This window comes from Amborella trichopoda, chromosome 13 (assembly GCF_054954075.1).
Source record: "Amborella trichopoda isolate Santa Cruz 75 chromosome 13, AtrichopodaSantaCruz75HAP2 v2.0, whole genome shotgun sequence".
Classification (NCBI taxonomy): domain Eukaryota; kingdom Viridiplantae; phylum Streptophyta; class Magnoliopsida; order Amborellales; family Amborellaceae; genus Amborella; species Amborella trichopoda.
In genome coordinates this window covers 45,772,455-45,795,850 of record NC_142348.1, presented here as the reverse complement: position 1 = coordinate 45,795,850, position 23,396 = coordinate 45,772,455, and the positions used below count along the sequence as shown (strand labels likewise).

The 23,396-nt window shown below is 33.4% G+C and overlaps 2 protein-coding genes across 3 annotated transcripts; one reads left to right on the top strand and one right to left on the bottom strand.

The window, feature by feature from the left end:
- Window positions 1-731: 731 nt before the first annotated feature.
- LOC18442644 (Inositol monophosphatase family protein) lies at window positions 732-5,886 on the top strand. Of its 2 annotated transcripts, none has more exons than XM_006852859.4 (3): window positions 732-1,195; window positions 4,524-4,920; window positions 5,290-5,886. In XM_006852859.4, exons 1-3 carry the CDS (start codon window positions 785-787, stop codon window positions 5,688-5,690), a joined length of 1,209 nt encoding a protein of 402 aa, XP_006852921.2. In that variant the 5' UTR covers window positions 732-784; the 3' UTR covers window positions 5,691-5,886. The 2 variants fall into 2 exon arrangements, with proteins under 2 accessions (XP_006852921.2, XP_088710912.1); XM_088854786.1 differs by having other exon boundaries at window positions 732-1,233.
- A 119-nt stretch (window positions 5,887-6,005) lies between these two features.
- On the bottom strand, window positions 6,006-18,340 carry LOC18442643 (protein ECERIFERUM 26-like). The gene is made up of 2 exons (XM_006852858.4): window positions 17,634-18,340; window positions 6,006-7,163 (listed from the first exon to the last, which is right to left on the bottom strand). The coding sequence occupies exons 1-2, from the start codon at window positions 18,060-18,062 to the stop codon at window positions 6,318-6,320; spliced, it is 1,275 nt and encodes a 424-aa protein (XP_006852920.1). The 5' UTR covers window positions 18,063-18,340; the 3' UTR covers window positions 6,006-6,317.
- Window positions 18,341-23,396: the final 5,056 nt, after the last annotated feature.

The window sequence follows — 23,396 nt, the reverse complement described above, 5'->3', positions numbered from 1 at the left end:
GAATTAGAAGATATTTTCAATGCCGAATATAGTATTCTGTAATCTAAAGCATATCCTTCCCAACCAGAGTACATATTGAAATGTTACGCCAAGGATACATCGACCAACACATTTTAAGATACTTGACTTTTCCTGATGCAAAATAAAAAATGAAGATATAATTTAAGGAAGTGAATCCCATCAAGTGCTCCAACCCAATCTTTGAGTAGGGATGACGAGCCCTTATTCGTTTTTCAAAATCGTTAGTGGTTTTTTAATGTGTTAAGTGAAAATGGGAGCCTAGACCTTAACTAGGGTATAAATGATGCTACCCATAATCTCAACATATGATGGTATCTATTCAAAGGTATTATTTTTTTCAAATACATAATAGATACAAATAGAAATTTTTTATTAAGATTAATCTTTGTTGAATAAGTTACATCTCTAAAATTTGGAGTCGTAAAATTAATTCCACATAGGGTTTTGACCTCGGGAGTAATATTTGGGGTCCTAATATTATCCTTTCCAGGTTCTCCCATTTTGGGGACCGTTGATGCAAGAGAAAAGGCATAAATTCGTTTATATCTGACTTAGCCTTGTCTAGTCTCTTAGGCACTCAGTCCAAACCTATCTGTAAATCCCCTGTGACCGCCATTACTAACCATCACATGGGTTCTTTCACCTTTCAAAGTAACTGTAAATCACTATCCTTATATGGGTTTCTTTCCATTTCAATTAAGTCTTGATTTATAACCATTTTGAATCTCTGCATTCTATTTGGCATATACCTTCGCCTCACAGCATGCACGCTTCATCAATTCCCTGCAAAGCCTCAAATTTGAATGTTAATCTCTCCCCATTTAACCAAAGATCATCATCTAAGAGGAGCTCAATTAGGTTTTTCCAGTTTGGCTTTCCTTGGCCTTCTCCCATGGCTTCTTCTTCTCCCTCTGGTTCTGGTTTTAAGGTTCAATCCCTGATGGGTTCTTCTTCAAGCGAGGGTTTCCAAACTCTAATGGATTATATTGGCAAGGAGGGAGCTGATATTGGGGATGACCTTGTGATTTTGTTGAACCATTTGCAATATGCTTGTAAAAAGATTGCAGCTTTGGTTGCTTCTCCTGTGAGTTCTAAGCTTAGGCAACAAATAGAGTTTTCTGAATTTGGTCAACGGATGGCCCGAGACAAACCTAAGCCTCTGGATATTGTTTCGGTACTCTATTCCTTAACTTTCGAATTGATTATTTGGAGGTACATTTTTTTGTTTCTGGTGTTTCCTTCTCTCTATCTGTTGTTTTTTTGCATGCTGTCATGATAGTGTGTAGCTGCTATGGTAGGTTGTTCCCTCTGCTTTTATTAAGTTATTTTTTGGGTTTTGTTTTGTATCTAATTTCATGTGATGTTTTTTTGTTATTTCCCCTCAGAAACTATGAAAGAAATTGCTTTTTTATTTGTACTTTTCCTATTGACACTGTTCCTACTCAAAAATATTTTGCATTGGAAGAGTAATGAAACACCCAAAATGTGAGTACATTTGCAAAGTTACTCACTGGACATTTCTGGAAAAGGCCTTTGTCTCTTGATTGTGGGCAAGCAGCAATTGTGCTGAGGTCATGCTTCTTCTTATATCTGAATGCTGAACAAATTGCCCATCAATGATTTTTATTCCACCCTGAACAAAGATAATATAATGCTGGTGATTGAAAATATTTTGTATCAAGGGATAAAATAACGTAAGTGTATGACAATGTCAAGCAGGATAAGCAAATTCATCATAGTTGTGACTTGTGATAATTGTGACAAATCCCTATTTACATTTGGCAATTGCTTATTTCTATTGTAACTGCCACACATAATAAATTAGTACATGAGTATCTGTGTAAATTTATTATCATATATTGAGATGGAAGAAACTAACCAGGATGTCTATGTGCTCCCGTCCTTGAATTAGGGAACTTAAATTCTAGAGCAGAAGCGCCTGATGGCTCCAAGTTCTAAGTTCCTGATCTTGTGTTTAACAATTATGCAGGAATGCTTTTTACCAGATAGATTATATGGTTTCTTAGGGTATTACAATGTGATAGCTGTTGCATAGAAGACTTGGGCATTTGAGCTCAGTCACAATCAAATAAAACTCTTTAACATATCTGCTGGTGGCAATGGAGCTGTTTCCTAGGTCCACATGTAGTGCAAATTTTGCTTTTGATTAACTTGCCATCACATGTTTTTCTTGTCTGTTTTTATGGTAACTCATCTCTTGTTTCCCTTTTCCCATTGATTGCTACTTTGTGTTATTTATTGGCTCTAGAATGCTGCATTCACATGTTTTTCTTGTCTGTTTTATGGTAACTCATCGTTTGTTTCCCTTTTCCCATTGATTGCTACTTTGTGTTATTTGCTACTTTTGGCACTGAATAGAATAAATTTCGGTTTTGTTTTTTAGTCAAATATGGTGGGTTTCAAGTAGCATCCTATTGTTTTTGTGCTCAATGTAACATGTATATTAAGTTCATATTTTAACTTGTTGGAGGAGTCGACCTTGATTTCCTACTGTCCTCGTTTCTTTGGTTGTTTCTCATAGAGGATAGTATTTTTGTGCTGTATGCTATACATTTTAGTCATTTAAGGTAATTTTGTATGTGAACATTTTGTTTTAAAGCATGCAAGAGGCTTGGTTTCCTTGCTCCATAGATTGCTATGACTAGAGGATGGGGTGTCAAGTAGTGCAGTGTACTCTCTGTAGGAGTGTGCTCAAGGACGAGCAGGTGTTCGAGTGGTTAGTTGAGTCCAGTGGGGTACTAATTTGAGAGTTGAGATAGATGGAGGATTTGAATATGGAATAGCCCAGGACTCTCTTGATCAGGTCATTCTTTTATTATCTACCAGGCAATTGGTGTAAGTCCTCTCCTGATCATGTTGTATATCATTCCAGCTCTGACTATGGTTAGCCTTTGGTTGGATGTGGATGCTAGGGAAATTTTGACTAAGAACAACTTTTAACATTGGTTCCATCCTCTGATTAATGGTTATGGATACAGAGGACCAGGGGCGGTGACTCATCTACTTATTCAGCATCAGTTTGCAATAATGATTTGAAGCTTCTTCCTGGCCTAGTTTATGCTCAGGATGCCAGAGACAATGACACTTGGTCATTCACCCGTTTCTTGTCTTAGGATGGTACTACTTTTGCCCTTTGGCATTTTTTTCTGGGTTATTTGGAGGGAAGAATTGCGGATTTAGTTGTCTACCTACTTGCAATCTCGTGCCGAGGCACAGTATTAGGTATTCCATCTTATGTGTTCTAGTAGGAAGAGGATCTAGTGTTAGTGAGGAGGATCTTGTTTGGGATAACAATATTGCTCAGTTAAATCATAGAGGGTTAAGCTCTTCTCAAAACTTTGATCAACGGATAGATCTTGTGAAATTATAGAGATTTTATGATATGATTGACAAAAATATAAAAATGTAAATTAAGATAGGGTGCAGTTTGTATAGAGCCAAGGCGCTAAACAATCAAAGTAACGTGCACCTTGAAATAGAGTCGAGAAATGTGGTTTCAATACTGGAAATCTTTGTGATAGCCTTAAAATATATTTTCATCTCTAATTATAAAATTTAAAGCTTCAAATATAGTATAGATCGAGCAGATCTATGAAAAGTTGAAAATCTTGAAAATTGACGGTCCAAAAATGCATTACAAGATGCACTATTTCCAAAACTCTAAATCCATTTTTTTCTCAGGTCCATGCATCTTGAGGTCGAGATGATCAATTTGAGGATAGTTGGGCATCAAAACACTTTTCTAGTGAAATTTTTGAGGAGCACTGTAATTTGATTGTTTAGAGCCTCGCACTTATATAAACTTTTTCAATTAAGATATTCAAGCACCTCATGATGATGAGCTATTAATAAAGACAAATGCATGGGAGGAGTTTTTAGTTTGAAGAATGCGAAGGTGCTGTTGTCTCTTCACTTTTTCCCACCTGTTCTGCCTTTTTATGCTTAGAAGAATTTTGATGCTGGTTTCATCACCCTCTGCTGAGAGAGAGAGAGAGAGAGAGAGAGAGAGAGATCCACACAAGTGCACATGCTTCAAAGCTCCATTTTTTAATCATATTTTAGAGTTATAATTTACAGAGCTCCATTTTTTAACCATATTTTAGAGTTATAATTTAGTTCTATTGCATCGTTTATCATGATGTCCTTGTTCCTGTGGACATTATGTTGTTGCCTGTTATTCATTTTATATGGTTCCTCTATGAGTATGCTCAGCAACTAGTGTGTACCAAGGTTGCACCATCTCTAGTTATTATTGGTTATTCAGCATCAATTATGATTGCATAACAGGCTGCTCCATACACTTGCATTTCAGAGTCCCCTCAGTCCTTCCTACTCCCCCTTCTCCTTTCTCTCTTACTATTCTGTCTCCTAAGCCCTAAGAAAAGGGATTCAACCCCATCCTCCTCACTCTCAAATTCTCTCTCTTTCTTTGGGAACCAATGAGCAATAGTTTTCTGACAAATATCTTTCTAATCCTGTAGAATGAGATCATTCTGGCCTCCCTTCGAAGCTCCGGAAAGGTTGCAGCCATGGCATCAGAGGAAGATGACTCCCCTGTTTGGATAGCCGATAATGGCCCCTACATAGTGGTCACTGATCCTCTTGATGGTTCTCGAAACATTGATGCCTCCATTCCCACTGGGACAATATTTGGAATATATAACCGACTCATAGAGCTTGATCACTTACCTGTTACTGAGAAGGCACTGCTTAATTCACTTCAATGTGGACAGAGACTTATTGCGGCTTGCTATGTCCTATATTCTTCAGCTACTATCCTCTGCATCAGTTTTGGTTCAGGAACTCATGCATTTACACTTGATCGGTCATTGGGTGATTTCGTTCTCACTCATCCATATATAAAAATTCCCGCTCGAGGTAAATTCCGTTACCATATTCCATGCATGAGTCTCTCTCTCTCTCTGTCCCATTTTTCTTTGAATTATGGGCAAATGTATTAGACATGCTTAATTAACTTTATGGGGAGTGTACTATAATCCGATGAACTTTGTGAAACCAGAATTAATCAGAGTCATCATTGTCCAATAGGAATGACAGATGTTGATCGAAAGAGAATGCGACCCACCATTGGGATCATGTCCTCTTTTTGTGAACTCCACTCTCTCCATCCCCACCCATCATTTCTTCCGATGGTCTTGAACCAGTGTCTATAATTTTCCATAGTCCACTGGGCTCTTAGTATTCTCTTAGGTCAAATTCTCATGCCTCACCTTCTACTATTGTCAGGGCAAATCTACTCTGTTAATGATGCCCGGTATTTCGACTGGCCCGAAGGCTTGAAGCAATACATAGACACAATTCGACAGGGAAAGGGGGAGTACCCCAAAAAATATTCTGCTCGATATATCTGTTCGTTAGTTGCCGACCTCCACCGAACTTTGATCTATGGTGGGGTAGCAATGAACCCAAGGGACCACCTTCGGCTAGTTTATGAGGCAAACCCACTAAGCTTTCTAGTGGAGCAAGCAGGAGGGAGAGGCTCTGATGGAAAGTCAAGGATTCTCTCTATTCAACCTGTGGAGCTTCATCAGAGGCTCTCTCTCTTTCTTGGAAGCTCAGAGGACATCGAAGAACTTGAGAGCTATGGTGAAGTTCAACAGAAGGTTAATCCTGGTTATGAGGTTTGATACAAGGTGAGCCAGACTGGTATGGTTTCATTTCAGGTTGGTGCTTAGATTGAGTGTCAAGTGCGTATAGTAAATTATAATTTCGGATGAATTTGTGGATGGTTGTTTACATGTTATCGAATGGAAGAGTATGTTGATATGTGATATAATATTTGCATCCATTGCCCAGTATAAATTCATATTTTTTTTTGGTTGATTTGTTGAATCTCTCTCTATCTCTCTCTCTCTCTCTCTCTCTCTCTCTCTCTCTCACACACACACACACACATGCATGCACGTGTGTATGAAAATGCACATTTGCTACAACAATCGAAGTTATCTAATGTGAACAGGATTTTACTTCCACATTCATCCTCAATTAATTTCCCAAGCAAACCTGTGCAAGAACAACAGCGACCTCAAACGTTCAAGACCCGAGTAGAAAACTAGTATCCTACACCACTGGTTTTGCCCTCTGTTCCATTTCCCGGCTCGTTAGGTCCTGGTTCTCGGTACACACACAAACCAAACATATACATCATATCAGCTATTGTCGACAGATACCAAATGTTCTTTCTCATACTACTTATCTTCATGAAGCTTCAGGTCTGGCATACATTAACCAGCAAAAAAAACATATCTCAACTTTCATGGAGTATTCCAAGCTTTGTTGAGGTGAGATTTGAGCTCTGAAACTTCCTCTTTGGGCAGAGTCACTGTCACTACTCTCTCTCCATTGCTCCCTGCACCAGGGAGCACAAAAACCACACCAGCATCCCCAACCTGTTCCACACTGTAACTCGCATAAACAGGCCGTTCTTTTGCTAACTTCAGCTCATAACACTCCAGTCCTTCCAAGTCTACGAATGTCAAGTTCCCACCATACACTATGGCATCATTGTTCACAATGTCAGCCTCTATATATTCACATATTTCCTTGGTTTCATCCTTGGCTCCTTTCAATATTTCCACTGCCAATTCTTCGAGTCTAGCTTCTGAGACTGAGAAACCAACACTCACCGTGCTTATAGCTTGTTGGTTGCTGAGAATTCCCTTAGGCTTCTTGATGAGAGTTAGGACATTGGGTTCATTGGGGCCTCTGATCTTAGCAAGAGTTTGCCAAATGAAAGCCGAAACTGCTTCGAACGAGCTAGTTTTGCAGTTGGGGCTGGAGATATTAGATAGCAGTTGGTTTACATGAGAACCTGATATGTGGAAAGATGTGGTCTCCATTGGAGTGGTGTTGGTGACTGTCCAATAGTCTCCAGCTGGTTCGACTGGTTTAGAGACAGACAGTGGTTTCATGGGCTTCTTCTCTTGAACTTCCGGTTTTAGGGGAGGGGTTAGGGTGACAGTGGGTAGTGGAGGTTCGGCGGGGTTATCTGCAATGAGATTTCCCCATGCTTTGATGAAGTTGGATGCTGTGAATGCGTCACCTAATATGTGTGACCAGTTCATTGCAATCGACATCCCACCACATTTGAACTTGGTGAACTACAAGAGCATGTTAAAACAACAATGAGTGATTATAAGTAGAATGAATGAAATCATTGCAATCAAACAACAATGTTTGAAGGTTGTTGCATTATAATACTATACAACCATTGCATCAATATATATATATATATATATATATATATATATATATATATATATATATATATAAGTTGGGATTAGCCCATTAGTTCATATGAATAAATGAGCCCAATGGTCCAAATTGAATTTGGGTCAATCTGACGATCATGAATGTTTGGTAGTGTTTGAATTTTATTTTATTGTCTACAAATCTAAATCACTTGAAATTTTACGTGTGTGTTCTTCTCATCAAGGTGCACTTAATAAAAATATAAAACAAATTATTTGTGAAAAACAAATGAACAAAATACCCCTAAAACTTTTCAGGGGTATTTTGGTCAATTTATTTCATGTAAAATATTTTTTTGATATTTTTTCAAGATTCACATATTTTTTATGAACACACGTTTAAAATTTTAAGCGATTTGGATTTGTAGAAAAAAACTAAAATTCAAACACTACCGGACATCCGTGATCGTCTGATCGGCTCAGATTGAATCTGAGCTGTTGGGGTCATATGTTCATATAAGCTAGTGGGTTAATCCCAGCTTTTTTCATATATATATATATACAAATCACTTGAAATTTTAGGCGTGTGTTCATAAACAATAGGTGAATCTTTGATTGACCAAAATACCCCCGAAAAGTTTTGGGAGGTATTTTGGTTATTTTTTTTTTCTCAAATAAATTTTTTTATATTTTTATTAAGTGCGCCTTAATGAGAAGAACGACACTTAAAATTTCAAGCGATTTAGATATGTAGAAAAATAAAATAAAATTCAAACACTATCAGACATCTGTGATCATCAAATCGGTCCAGATTCAATCTGGGCCGTTGGGCTCATATGTTCATATGAGCTAGTTGGCTAATCCCATCTTTTCCCTATATATATATATATATATATATATATATATATATATATATATATATATATATATATATATATATATATATATATAGGCAGGGGCAGTGATTTCATGCATCAGTTATATCATAGTATAATGCAACCACATTTCTAAAAAACCATGTTTGTGGTATTTGTATGATCCAAAACTTTGCACACGCACTTTCTTCATCTCAATAATCAATCAAAAAAAAAAGAGGTTCAATTTGAATGTTAGATATGGTCAAAATGAATCCCTTTCAACAACGAATCTAGACCATTCATTTAGTGAATTTTTAGATCTTAGCCTTTAGAAATTCAAAATCTTTTTTTTTTCCCTAGCATTGTTCATCTAATAATAATAAAGCCATCTAAAAAAATTGAGAAAGAAAAAATCCTTCTAAGTCCTAGATCTAAGCATCTTATCAAAATGGACGACCTAAGTTAATTGGGTTAAAAAAATACTTCCTAGGTTCCGTTGTTAAATTTTACTTTTTTATGATTGTTCATTACAATGAAAAGAGTGTATATTTTTTAATTTGGATCGAACAAATGGTCCTAACATAGTTTTTTAAGGTTGTTGCATTATATTACTATACAACTGTTGTATGAAATCACCACATGGATAGTGATTTCATGTCACAATTGTATGGCAATATAATGCAACAATATTAAAAAATCATGTTAAGGCCACTCTTTTCATTCTAATGAACAATCACAAAAAAGATAAATTTGAAATGGAACTTAGAAAGTATTTGTTTAGCCCAATTAACATAGGCCGTCCATTATGTCGAGAAATGTGGTTTCAATATTGAAAATCTTAGTTATAGTCTTAAGGTATATTTTTATCTTTAATTATAAAATTTAAAGCTTCAAAAATAGTATAGATCGAGCATATCTATAAAAATCTTGAAAATTGATAGTCAAAATATGTGATACAAGATGCACTATTTCTAAAGCTTGAAATTCATTTTTTCTCGTGTCCATGCGTCTTGATGTCGAGATGATCAATTTGATGATATTTAGGCATCAAAACAACCTCTTCTAGTTAATTTTTTTAGGTGAGCTCCAATTTGACTGTTTAGAGCCTCAGCTCTATATAAACTTTTTCCTTATATGTGTGGTTTGTCCTTGTGGTTTATTGGATATATTGGTAAATAAGATTATATACAATGAGACTATTTACCATTGATACAAAGAGGTCATAATTATTTAAAACCATCAATTGTGAAATTTGATAGCTTGTATATGTTAAAAAGTTTGAGAATTTCTTTTAAAGTTTGAACTTGATCAATGAAATAAATACATATATATAATTTCACGACCAATGGTCAAGATCAATTGTGACCACCTTGTACTCATACTTTTCCTAGTTAAATTTACAAAAGCTAAAAACTTACACACTCCCTCGAAGCATATCATGTATTTACTAGTTTGGGTAAAGCCCTACCTAGGAGCATTCTTGGGACTACAAATTTTGGGGATGGAACCTCCTCAAGCTAATGGTTAATTTGAAGACAAACTTGGTTCATATACACTATATGTGCTTGAAGAAAAAAAAGTACTAAAATTGACAGAGACCATCGAAATTTTGGATGGCCAGATCAAGTGTCGATAAACTGCAAACTCAATTTATTTATGGGGGTCCCAAATTCTATTATAAATGCAATTTTGGGTAAAAAGTTCTTATGATGACTTGAAAATCTATTTTGATATCTAATTATAAACAGTTAAACTCAAACAATGGTTAAAATCAAGTAGATCTATAAATACATGAAAATCTTGAAAATGGATGGTCGAGATAATGTGTTGAAAGATACACTATTTTTGAGATTCGAAATCTTTTTCTCTTCGTATTCATACATATCGATATTGCGATTGATCAATTAGATAGTTTTTCAACATCAAAACAACTTTTTATGAACATACGAAAATCTTGAAAATAGAAGGTATAGATAATATATTGTAAAATGCACTATTTTTTAGATTTAAAATCTTTTTATTTTTCATAGTCATACATCTCGATGTCGAGATTTTCAATCCAAGCGTTTTTCAACATTAAAACTACCTTTTTTGATAGATTTTTTAGAGCATCCGGAGTTCTACATTATAAGGTAGCATCCTCATATAAACTTTTTCCTAGGCCAGTATTGCATATGGATGGAGGGAGGGCTTTAATTTACTTAGCCAGTATTGCACGGGGACAGAGAGGTGGAGGGCTGAAAATATGCCAGGTTTGGTTGGTTGACTTTAGTGTTCAGAAAATCAGCTCGGCCAATGTACTCAGACTTTTGTCAAGGAAAGTTACTTGATCGAGTTTATGTCATGTTAGAAAAGAAAAAGGAAATAACAAAAAGAAATAAGTTATATATATATATATATATATATATATATATATATATATATATATATATATATATATATGGGTAAACCTTACAATAGCTGATCACCTATAATGAATAGTGTATAGGTGGAATGGAAACCGTTAAATCTTCATCATGCGGTTCAGAATGCATATCACTATTTTAATTTTAATTTTTTTATATAAATCTGATTAATATGAAATTTTGGGTGTATATACTTAACACTATTGCACACCATATAAAATATTAAAAAATTATTTTCAATAACTTAAAATGACCAAACTACCCCTGTCATTTTTTAGGGGTATTTTGGTCATTTTATATTTTGAAAATATATATATATATATATATATATATATATATATATATATATATATATATATATATATATATATATATATATATATATATATATATATATATATATATATATATTATTTGTGCGCTGTATTTTTTAGTACCCATGTCTAAAATTTCATTATAATCCGATTTATAAAAAAATAATTAAAATTAAAACAGTGATATGCATTATAAACCGCATAATGAAGATCTGACGGCTCCCATTCTATCTATATTACTATTCATTATAGCTGGTCAGCTATTGTTAGTTAATTAAACCATAATGGTGCTTATTTTTTATTAAAAAAAGAACCCCTCCTAATTGTTTAATTAAACCATTGAACCTCAAGAAGGCATATTTGTCAATACAGTAAGACATGGCTTATTTTTTTATTTTTTAATAAAACAAGAAACGCCTTTTCCATTTAACCTTAAAGGCTTATTTTTTAATAAATAAGAAACATCTACTTTTTTAATAAAAATAAGGCATACATAATAACCAATAAGTCAATTAGATCCCATGAGATTATATATATATATATATATATATATATATATATATATATATATATATATATATATATATTGTTAAGTCAGCTTGGTTTCCTCATGCTCAAGTACAGATCAGTTGGATAGTGTTGGAGGAAGAGTGGTGGGACCACCTCCCATCCATCACCTTCAAGCAATGGCCATGGAGTTAGGGACCTTATCAATCAAATTGCAGGGCCCCTCACTGCATTCAATCAGTTAGTTGTTTGGCCTAATCACCAAAATTTAAAATACATTACTAACACCATGAATTATGGGTGATTTGGAAAGTCTTAATCTCCATATGGGTAATTTTGCAAGAAGTTTGGAAGGTCGAAAGAGGACCCTACAATTCTTTCATAGCTTTGAGGTAGCTGAGAAAATGAGAATAGCATCCTAAAAGAGGAAAAATGCTCACCAGTCCAAAGGATGAAAGTGAGGGCCAGTCCAAAGGATGAAACCGAGGGAGCTCGCTATGTCTCAAGTTCTATTTCTACCACCAACCCCCTTCCCAAAAGTAAAAATAAAATAAAACAAAAATAAATATATATATATAAATATATATATATATATATATAAAAAGTAATGATCTTATGAGACCTTTCTACACCTATGTGCGTAGGACTCCTAAAAGATCACCATTGGATTTACCATAAATGTCTAGAAAAGTTATCACATGGTTGTGAAACTTAACTTTTTTAGAGATTTGTGCCAAATTTAATGGTGATCCTTTGGAATCCTACACACATGGGTGTGGTAGGGTCTCATAAGATCATCAAAATATATATATATAGAAGGGGAACAGAACTTCAAAGAAGTGCACTCGAGCAACTTGTAGTGAGGACTTCGTGTACATGTGGAAGAGAGAGAGTATATATTGAAACCATTGCAATTATTATCTTTGTATTTCCTATTTTTTGACCTCAAACCCCTCATGGATTTTAGTACCATTAAGAATAAAATAATGAGAAAGGGTACTATAGAAAGAACTTAGTTGGAGTCTCTTTCCAATTAAAATAGATGATATAGAACATCGCAATCTTGTTTCTACAAGTAAAGCTACCACTTTATACAAATGGCACACAACTCTAGAGATATGGGAGCACCAAGAATTTATGCAGGACACAATTTAGCGAAGGGTTGGACATATGGTGTTCCTGCAGGACCAAATTGTACATATAGCCTGCAAAAAAACCAGTATAGGGGCTTTATAATCTGAAATTTTTGAAACCTTTTAGTGATTTGAACTCTTAGATTGCAGATCTGATGGTTTGCTAAAGGGATATTTTAGAGTCAATCTTGGAGTAAGAGTTGATTCAGAGCATTATAGGCAGCCCAAATCATTTTTCCTAAAGTTGATCTCACATGTGATAAATATTAGAGAATTGTGGGAAGGAGATGTGAAAGGAAAGTATATATTATATACCTGGTTAATATGGAAGATATATATTGTAATTTGTATATTTAGAAATGGTAGATACAATATCTTGTATTTGTGGTAAGTTTGGGTGTAGTATATGAAATTGTGATTATTTCTATATTTTCTTATTTTGTAATTTGTTTATAAAAGACAAGACTGTATATTCATACGATCTTCAGAGAAACCTGAGACTCTTCACAAGGCATCAGAGTAAGGTTCATATTTGTTGTGTCCAAAGGTTCATATTTGTCGTGTCCATTCCTCGTCCATGAAGCGTTGTTGTCGATTTTCAAGGCAAATCTGTTGCTCACCCAATCGGTGCAACTTCTGCCGAGTGGTGTTTAGACTATCTGATCAGTCTCTCTGTCAAGTCGTGATTCGACTCTCTGATTTGTCTCTTTGCCAAGACGTGTTTTGACTCTTTGATCTATTTCTCAATTAAGTCGTATTTCGACTCTTTGATCTATTTGATCTCCTCCGCCTCGACTCTCTAATCTATTTGATCTGAGAGCAATCTGAGCATGACAACCACTATTTCTATTAGTCATACTATACACTTGAAGATCATGCTTGTTTCTGCAACTAGTGTTCAAACTCCTGCTGCTCTCTCTCATAGCATCATGAGTTTGGGGGGGTGTGTGAAAGGAAAGTGTATATTACCTATCAAGTTAATATAGAAAGTGTATAGAAGGTATATAAGGTAATTTGTATATTTGGGAAGGTGTATATTGTAATCAGTATATATGTGAAGGGTAGGTATAATATCTTGTATTTTATGGTAAGTCTGGGTAGAGTATAGGTGTTTATGATTTATTTTCTATTAGTGTCATCTGTAACTTGTCTATAAAAGACAAGTCTGTATATTCATATGATTAATGGATAATGAGTCTCTTCAGAGAAACCTGATACTCTTCACATGGTATTAGAGAAAGGTTTATATTTGCCGTATCGGTGCAACTTCTGTTGAGTCGTATTTCGACTCTCGAATCTATCTCTCTATTGAGTCATTTTCGACTATTTGATCTATTTTTCTCTCTGGAATTTTGTTTAATTGATCGAGCTTACTCTGATATGGCCCTCAGTTTCTGAGGCCATCTGTTCTTGACGTTTGTTGATCCATTGCTGCTTTCTATGCTTGTTGGTCGAGCAATCTGAGTATGGCAACTACTACATATATTAGTCATGCTATACACCTGAAGATCTAACTGCTCGTTTCCACAATTAATGTTCAAACTCTAGCTGCTCTCTTTCATAGCGTATTGAGTTTGAGGGGGAGTGTGAAAGGAAGGTATATATTGTATACTCAATTAATATGGAAGGAATATATTGTAATATATATAGATATGAAGCGTAGATATAATATCTTGTATATATGGTAAGTCTTGGTATAGTATAGGAAATTGTGATTTATTTCTATATTTTTTAATCTGTAATTTATCTATAAAAGACAAGTCTCTATATTCATACGATTAATAGACACTAGGTCTCTTTAAATAAACCTGAGACTCTTCAAAGACATAGTTGCACCCCAAAAAAGAATCTTCCTTTTAGAGGGTATGGTTTTCCTGGCGTTGCAGCACTACAAACTTTAGTAAATCCACAATTTTGCATAAAAATGTACTCTTAGCACTAGAATTGCTTTTAACTTCCTGCTAATCTATATTTGATCTTGATTATAGAATTTAACGGTCCAAAAATAGCACAGATCTCATAGATTTGTAAAGAGTTCAAATGGCCAGTCCAAACAAATGTGCGGTGAATATTAACCATCAAGCTTAAAATTATTAAATATTATTATTATTACAATATTATTATTGTTTCACAATATATTCACCTAATATATTGTGCAAATGTATTACCCAATAATATTAATATTATCATAATATTGTTAATAATCATAATAATATTAACATAATATTATGACCACATTATGAGATAGTCCAATAATATATATACGATTAATATATCTCATACACATGAAATTAATATTATGAGAGCCGAGCATGTGTCTAAAACTCAATTATTATAACTGGAAAAGATAATATTAATGAGTGCATGGAAGGATTTGGTGTATCATGGTTGACCTTGGGTTTCGTATTATGAGATATCCAAATTTAATAATATTGGTATTAATATTATTATGTGTGACTATATTATTAACATAATATTTATAGCATTACAATGATTTCAATATCAGCCCATATAGAAATAAATCTTCTTCTTTTTTGTCCTTCTAGATACGTGATTGCGAGCACTGAAATATGTTTTCCAATGAGGCTTGATGTCACGACCTCTTAAGTTCATTTTAGTGGGTATAGGTCGTCCTAGAAAACCAGAAAAATAGTGTTTTCGGACCCTAAACTTGTCCCGTCTCAAGCAAAAGCTCTCGATCCGTGAACTTGTATTGATGAGCGTTGGCATATAATTTCATTTATTCTTTTTTTCTTTTATTCCTGTGCATTCTCGTATGTTTTATGAAAACTTTTTCACATGGAAAAATAGTGTGAGAATATTTTTACATCAATTAATTGCCAATTGGTGTGAAAAAAGTCATTAACACCAATTGGTATAAAAATATCTTCATACCTAACTACAAAAAAAAAAATTTTACATGAAAATATTTTCTAGAAAACATTTTCACACGAACCAGTCGTGCATATAATGTCTATACTTTAAAGGGGAGAGTCTTAGGTAGGTAAATGTATTAATTGTGTGTAACTGACATAATTGAAAGATGAGAAGCTCAAGCAATCTCTAGATAAACTTGTTGAGTTCATACTGATGATCGGTTGGGTGCACAACTAGAATTTTCATTTTTTAGCAAACTACAATGACATTATTGCAATATTATTTCTAAAGAGAACACTTTTATGCGTCTCCACCTACATATAAAACGCATAAATTCTTAGTTGTCCAATCTAAATGAATGGCTAGAATAGCTTTAATCATAATGCTGCGAGTTAGTCTTTGATATCCAATCATGATAAGAGACTCGGAGTGCGTATCGAATTTGATTTTTATTTTTTACTTTATATATATATTTAATGTCATATTTTGGTTTTTTTATTTTTTCCTTGTAGGAGCACATCTAATAAAAAATATGCCTTTTATAAAAATAAATGGCTAAAACATTTTTGAATCTTGAAAGAATAATTTGATATTTTGTTTTATCAAAAATATATTTTATTTATTTGATATTTTGTTTTTATCAAAAATATATTTTATTTATTTTGTTAGGTACACCCACACGACTAGAAATGGCAATCACAGTGGCACTGTGTGGAAAGAGACAGAAAGCCTCCCTTCCTAATAACCTTACATAACAACATAATCAAAGAATATGATATGCTTAATTTAGTAAAAATTTCTTCCTTTAAAACTTTATTATATATTTTTTGGTGCACAGTTTAATTTTCTTTAAACAACAGTAACATAAATGGTGTACCTTCCCGTACTTTGATGGTGCCATGTTAAACGAGCATATAAACTACATGGCAAGATATTAGGGCATTCACCTAGTACCCAAAGAGCTATAAACTAATAAAAATACATGTTTTATAAAAAATAACTAAAATACCTTAAAATTTGCAGAGATACTTTAGTGTTTTTAATCATATATATATATATATATATATATATATATATATATATATATATATATATATATATATATATATATATATTATTATCTAGGCATGCCTCAACAAGGTGAGGGGCATACCACATATTTCATGCGAACTAGTTTATAGAAAAACTGAAAATATAAAAAAAAAAATTTGGCATGATATTGTGATTGAAGCTATTCTGTATTCAGATGGGGTGGATTCAAATAAGATGGCTGGGAATAGCGTTGCATGTCCTTTATGTGGGTGGCGCCCAATTTAAATTTTTTAAAGATTAAGTGTCAAATGTGCGTCTACAAGAGTATAATATACCGTCATAAATTAAGTAGCAGTTATTTTTTTAAAAAAATGATTTACTTACAGATTTTAAAATTTTAAGTAAAATACAAAATGCTCTATTTATAGGCAAAAATTACAAAAAAAAGTTGGTCAACTCAATTTTTTTATTTTTTGCAAAATTGCTCATTTGGGAACCCAAATTTTGATTTTTTTTTTTTATTTAGTTTTTTCATTAGTAAAACAGTGCCTTAATGCTTGGGGCACTGCCCTACTAACTAAAAAACTAAAAAAATAAAATCAAAATTCAAGTTGATTGAGAGGCAATTTTGAAAAATAAAAAAAAACAGGTTCGCTAACTTTCTTTATAGTTTCCGCCTATCAGCCGAGCATTTTGTATTTTATGTAAAATTATAATCCGTACATAAATCACAATTTTTTTTAGCGTTTTTTTTTGTGGGATTCCTTTGACCATGGAAAAAGTGTTTCAAATGAGTATTACGCTTGCAAATACATTAGAAGAAACTAACTTATTTGTTGAGAGTGACTAATTTTTTTGCTCAACTATTAGTATTGACACATTTGTAGCCTCAAGAAAAAGGAAAGGAGAAGAACAAAAAAAATTCCAAATAAAATTAAAATTAAAAGAAAAAAAGAAAATGGGGATCCAAGAAAAAGGAAAATTGGGTTGAAAGACAATTGAGCTCCAAAAATCAAAGAAAACTTGGTTCTTAAAGAAAATTGGTCTAAAACAAAAAAAACAGGTATTCAAAATTCATAAAAAAATTTTAGTAAAATTTTACACTGGCTGCGAACCTAATTACCTTACACAACTCTCCTCTTTCACCTGGCTTGGGACCGGCTGGCTCAAAGCAGAGTTAATTTGTAAAACCACAAAAAAAAAAAAGGAGAAAAGAAAGAAGAAGAGGAAATTGGGTTCTGATTAGAATGGGTACCTGCAAATATAGGAGTGGTGAAAATCGAAGGTCAGGGCCAAGAACCTGGTTACTAATAAGTTCCTCACCATGAATAAGCTCCTTAAGCTCGAGCCACTCTTCAATGGTCTTATTACACTGAGCTTCCAATATTCTCACTCCACTGTCATTGCACTTTATGTGAGGCCTTCCACTCTCTGATTTTCTCACTCTACCTGCAACTGCGACATGCCTTTGAAGCAAAACAAACATGCTTTCTTTGACCTTATAAATGCTTAGGCTTTCCGCTGCTTGTTTGTTGTAGTAATACACAGCTCTTAGATAATGAAGCTTCATGGCCAGGTCCATGTTGCTTAGCTCATGGACTGTGCCATCTGCTGTGACTGCTGCAGGAAGAACTGTGGAGACCTTGATGCCATGGGTGTGGCCCTGAGATTGGGCTGCAACCATAGTTTTTTTCTCCTTTTTTCTTTTTGGGTTTTGAGAAGGGGGTTTAGAGGAGGAGAGAAAGAGGAACAGGGTAATGTGAGGAGGCAAGTTGGAGCTGATTTGAGAGCAATTTCTCTCTCTCTAAGTAGAAGTCAAAACAGGTTGAGAGACCTTGGGAGATGAACACCCATTATATACTCTCTATCACCAAATCAAATTACCAAGTAACAATTAAAAAATAAAAAATAAAAAAAAGAAAAAAGAAAAGAAAAGCTCTCTTTCTCTCATAAATACTATCTATGTATCTTGAAAACAACATCAGATGAGACCTTTTTTGTGATTTATGTATGGACCCTAAAAATTTAGGTAAAATACAAAATTTTTCATTTATATGAAAAAATTACAAAAGAAGGTTAGTCAATCCATTTTTTTATTTTGTTCAAGATTGCCCGGTCAATCTGATTTTGATTGTTTTTTCCATTAGTAGGGCAATATCTTAAAGCTTGAGGCACTACCCTACTAGCAAGAAAGATAAAAAAAAAAAAAATAAATATTTAAAAAATTAAAAAAATCAAAATTCAAGTTGACATAAAGGCAATTATGGAAAAAATAGATTGACCCACCTTCTTTATAATTTCCGCATACAAGTAGACAGCATTTCGTATTTTACCTAAAATTTTAGGGTCCGCATGTAAATTACTGTTTTATCTATCTTTCACTAAGCAAGAAGAATCTCTCTCTAATAACTATATATGTAATCTTGAAAACAACATTAGATGACTTTTCTTCTTTTCTTTTTTTGTGATTTTATCTATCTTTCACTAAAAAGAAGAATCCTGTCTCTCTCTCTAATAACTATCTATGTAATCTTGAAAACAACATTAGGTGAGACCTTTTATTCGATTATCTTTCACTAAAAAGGAAAAAAAAAAAAAAAAAAATTGGTGTTTGAACAGAGTACACAACACAGTTGGGCAGAGAGATGAAAGAGAAATGAAAATCAGACCTTTCTTGGTTAGTAACGGTTATCAATCAACATGGTTAGCAGTAAAAAGTGAGGAGACTTTCTTTCTCTTTGCAGTTAGTTGTGATAAATATGTATATGGTGAGGAAGCTGAAATCTCAATCAAGAGACTCTGAAATTTAATGCCGAAGTTTCTGGTTAGTTGCCGGAGGTGCATGTGATTTGCATTCAAATTTTTCTGTGAAATTGTTTACCACCTCAAAGGAAGGAAAAGTTGTGTGTCTTGTGTAATGACATAGATGAGGGAGTTAATGCAGAGCAATACGAAGGTGACGTCTAATCTCTATCTCCACTGCCCAACTTTTTCTTCCATGATAATCCCGGACCCCAGTGATGTGGATGAACTTCACCCTCCTCAATTTAATAGTTTTCAGGCGTGCGAGAGAGAGAGATGGCACTGGATTCGGACCTACCCGGGCCCAAACCCGACCCCGGACCTGAGGGGTAGACCTGAACGAGGTCTGGGTATGGGTTCAAATATCAGACCCGACAGGTCTGGTATGGGTCCGGGTCTAAATTTTTTACCCGAATACTATTTGGGTTTGGGTCCGGTAATATTTCTCAAGTCTCAATTTATGAAATAAAATTAAATAATAGATATTTTAATTTTTGAATCGAATTCGATCGTGTCCGGGTTCCGCTCTATATTTTCGGATTCGTGTCTTTTTTCGGTTGGTTTGGGTCCAGGTCCCATATCATTTTTCCAAGGTCCGGAGCTGGACCCGACCCACCAATTGCCACCCTAGACTCTCTCTCTCATAAAATTTGTATGCATTGAAGGAAAACGCATGTAAGGTGCCAACCTTGTGATGTACGACGTATACCTTAAAAGTCCACCAAAAAGGTTGCTTTGGTGTCCAAAGGCCCTATAACGGATTATATGTGGATATTAAAAAAAGGATTCAAATCATAAAACTAATGTACTTTGTAACAATTCATGTCAACCGGCATTTTTAAAATTTTGAGGTGTTTGTAGATTTGCTTGATTTGTTTTTGTAGATTTGCTTGATCTACATCATTTTAGAACTTCACATACTATATGAAAAATAGATTTTTAGGCTATCGTAAAGGTTTTCGATACCAATACGTCATATTTTAGTGAAATTTAGATGTGCGTCTTACTGTAATTATTTAATGTTGACACCTTATATAAACCGCACCCTAAATTGAATTCAGTCCTCTCTCTCTCTTTTTCTCTAAGAGGGTTGTGTTAAGTAGGACCACCAATTAGCATTTCGAGACTCTGCTGTGTAATTCAGACAAGCAGTGTTATTCCGAGTTACTCAGTATAACTCATGGTAGATCAAAACTAAAAATATATAAAAATATGGGATTGATGGATAAAAAATTTATATATAATTTAGATGTTATTGGGAATGATCGGTGAAAACATGAGACCGTTTACCTTTTCTACAAGGCGGTCACAATCAGTATTCATAAAATCAAAGCGAAACGGTTAACCGGACATGGGCTGGGAGTGATTCGAACCAAAACCGGACTAACCAGTGAAATAGATTTTTTTAAAAAAAAATAGGTAAAAAACCCCCCAAAAAAATAAAATAGAAATTTATAAAAATAGAAATTTTAAATTAAATGTATAATATCTTATTACATATATTTATCTTACGAAACAAATTAAAACAAGTTTTTATATAAATTAATATTTGAATACTATGGTAATATACATTATCCCAAGCAGGTCACATAAATCTTTTTGTTTCCTAAAATGCAGTCTGATAATAAGTTTACAAAACCTTATCACAAATGTATTTCCCCAATGTAAATATGCATTCTAGATATTCAGGTGTTGCATAAACATTACACTAGCCTATGTTTATTACTTAAAAACATAAGCATACATATATGTTTACGCACTCCAGTTTCAAGTTTTACAACACTTCACGATACTGCAGATCAAACTTAGAAACAACGGAAAAGAAATTGATCCACCAAATTTTACAAGTCCATCTAGAATTTCCATCTAAAATAAAAAACATTATTTTATTAAAAAAAATAGAAAATGTCTTTCTATATTCATCAAAATAATAATTTTATAAAGCAAAATAATTTTTTTTTTGAAAAATCGATTTCTCAAAAACTTCTAAAATCATGCAACATTTAAAGCTAGAAACAACCATCAATATTCAAATAATCGCACAAATCAACATACAAGCACTGTAAAGGTTTTGACCACCGTTTTAAATGCACCAAAAATCATAAAAAAAAATATTGGGTATTTTTATTTAATTGAAAAAAATTGTGAAAAATTCAGATATGTGAAATCGAGCAAGAAAAAAAAATATAAAAATATTTACTCAATAATAAATAAGCATAACTATTTTATGTGATAGATGAAGCCTTGACGATCAAATTACACAAATCAATTTGATAAAAAAAAGTCAAAAAAAATTGATCTAAAATCTTCTTCTTCTTTCTTTGCATCGAACACAGGTTCTTAGAGCAGCAGCTTTTCGGGCCAAAATCAACCCCAATATTTTATTTTTTGAACAAATTGAAAGAGATATATGGTAGATAATTCGATTAGGGATTAAAAACCCTTAAATTTCAGCAAAAACCATTGACTATTCAAGATGATATTGATAAAATGGCGAAGATTTCAAAAGGCGTGAAAATCCACCATTTCAATCCATAAAATCTCTTGATTTTTCAATCTTGGATTCGGATATGCTTGTTTTCTAGAGAGTAAATAGTGTTTTACAACTATAAAGCATAAAAAAGCCAAAAAATGGCAAGAAAAAAGAATAAAAAAAACTTAATAAAATGTGAATTCCTGCATCAAATAACAGTTTCAATTGAAAGTAACGGGCGTTATGTTAACTACCGTTATTTGTTCATAAAACCCGTTATATTCTCTAACCGGTTCGATGAGCAAAAAAACCGGCCAATTTGATTAAAACATGGCTGGTTCGCCTAATTGGCCAGTTTTGGGCCTGAAATTTTATGGGATTGTACCCTAGGCTAGGAGATCCCCAAAACCGCCCATAACCGAACTCGAAACCCTAGTGGTTTCAAGCTAACATACCGGTTTTTCTAACAATGGTCATAATTAATCTTGACCATTGGATGTGAAATTAGGTGTTGCATTTATTTCATGGACCAATCTCAAAATTCAAAAAAAAATTTCTCGAACTTTGTGGTACATCCAATATATCATATTTCACATGGGACGATTATAAGTAATTTTGACCTACCAATTCCAAAGATAAATGATCTTATTGTACATAATCCTTTTTACATTTTTCTTTTTTAAATTTCCTTTTTACATTTCTCTTTTTAAAATTTTCAAATATCGCAAACTATATAACTCCAATTTTTTAAAATCCATATTTAATTAAGATAAAAACCCAGGTGAAAGTCACTGTTTTAATCGCTTTAGCAGCTACGACGTGATGTAGGTATCGTTTTTCTATTTGTGGGAGCTTACGTGGCAACCCCTCGGAACTGAGCCCGTCTGGTCGAGCCCCAAGTGACTCATACGAGTAACTCGGCCTCTGGTCTATTGCGGTTTTTTTAAATTAATAAATTTTTAAATTTTTAAATATATGTTTATATTATTTATATGGTTTTAAAGTTTTTATGATGATTTCAGAACTTTTCTCATTACATGTTCTCATTTTTCTTTGTGGATTTTTTTAAAATATTTCAAGATATAGGTCAAAATTTTCATTAATATATCTTTTTGTATACTTTTTTGGATTTTTATAAACTTTTAAATATGGAAAATGTTTGTGGAAAAGTGAGGCCCTAAACAATCAAATGTAAGGGCATCTCAAAAATTCACTAGAAATTGATGCAATGTTGAAAAACCCTCAATTTGTTTAGCACAACCTCAAGATGTATGGACATAAGAAATGAATTTCAAGTCTTGAAAATAGTGCATCTTGTAATGTATAATCTAGACCATCAATTTTCAAGATTTTCAAGAGTTCATAGATCTGTTGAATCTATAATGTTTTTTAATCTTTAAATTTTAAAATTAGAGATGAAAATAAATTTTCAGGTCATTATAAAGATTTCTGATACCAAAAAACATATTTCAATACTATTTGTAGATAAGCTTTATTTTAATTGGTTAGAGCCTCAACCTTATACAAACCACACCCTTTAAATATTTTTATTACTTATTTTAGTTTTTGTTATTTTTAGTTGCTCTAAACAATTATTTTACATTTTTTTTGAAATTTTTACCATTCTTTAATTGTCGAGTCAACTCAGACTCGGCCGAGCCACCAGTTGGCTCACGCAAGGGCCAAAACCGAGGCACGAGCTGAGTTTAAAATAGGGCTGTGGGCCACATATTGCGGCCTTAA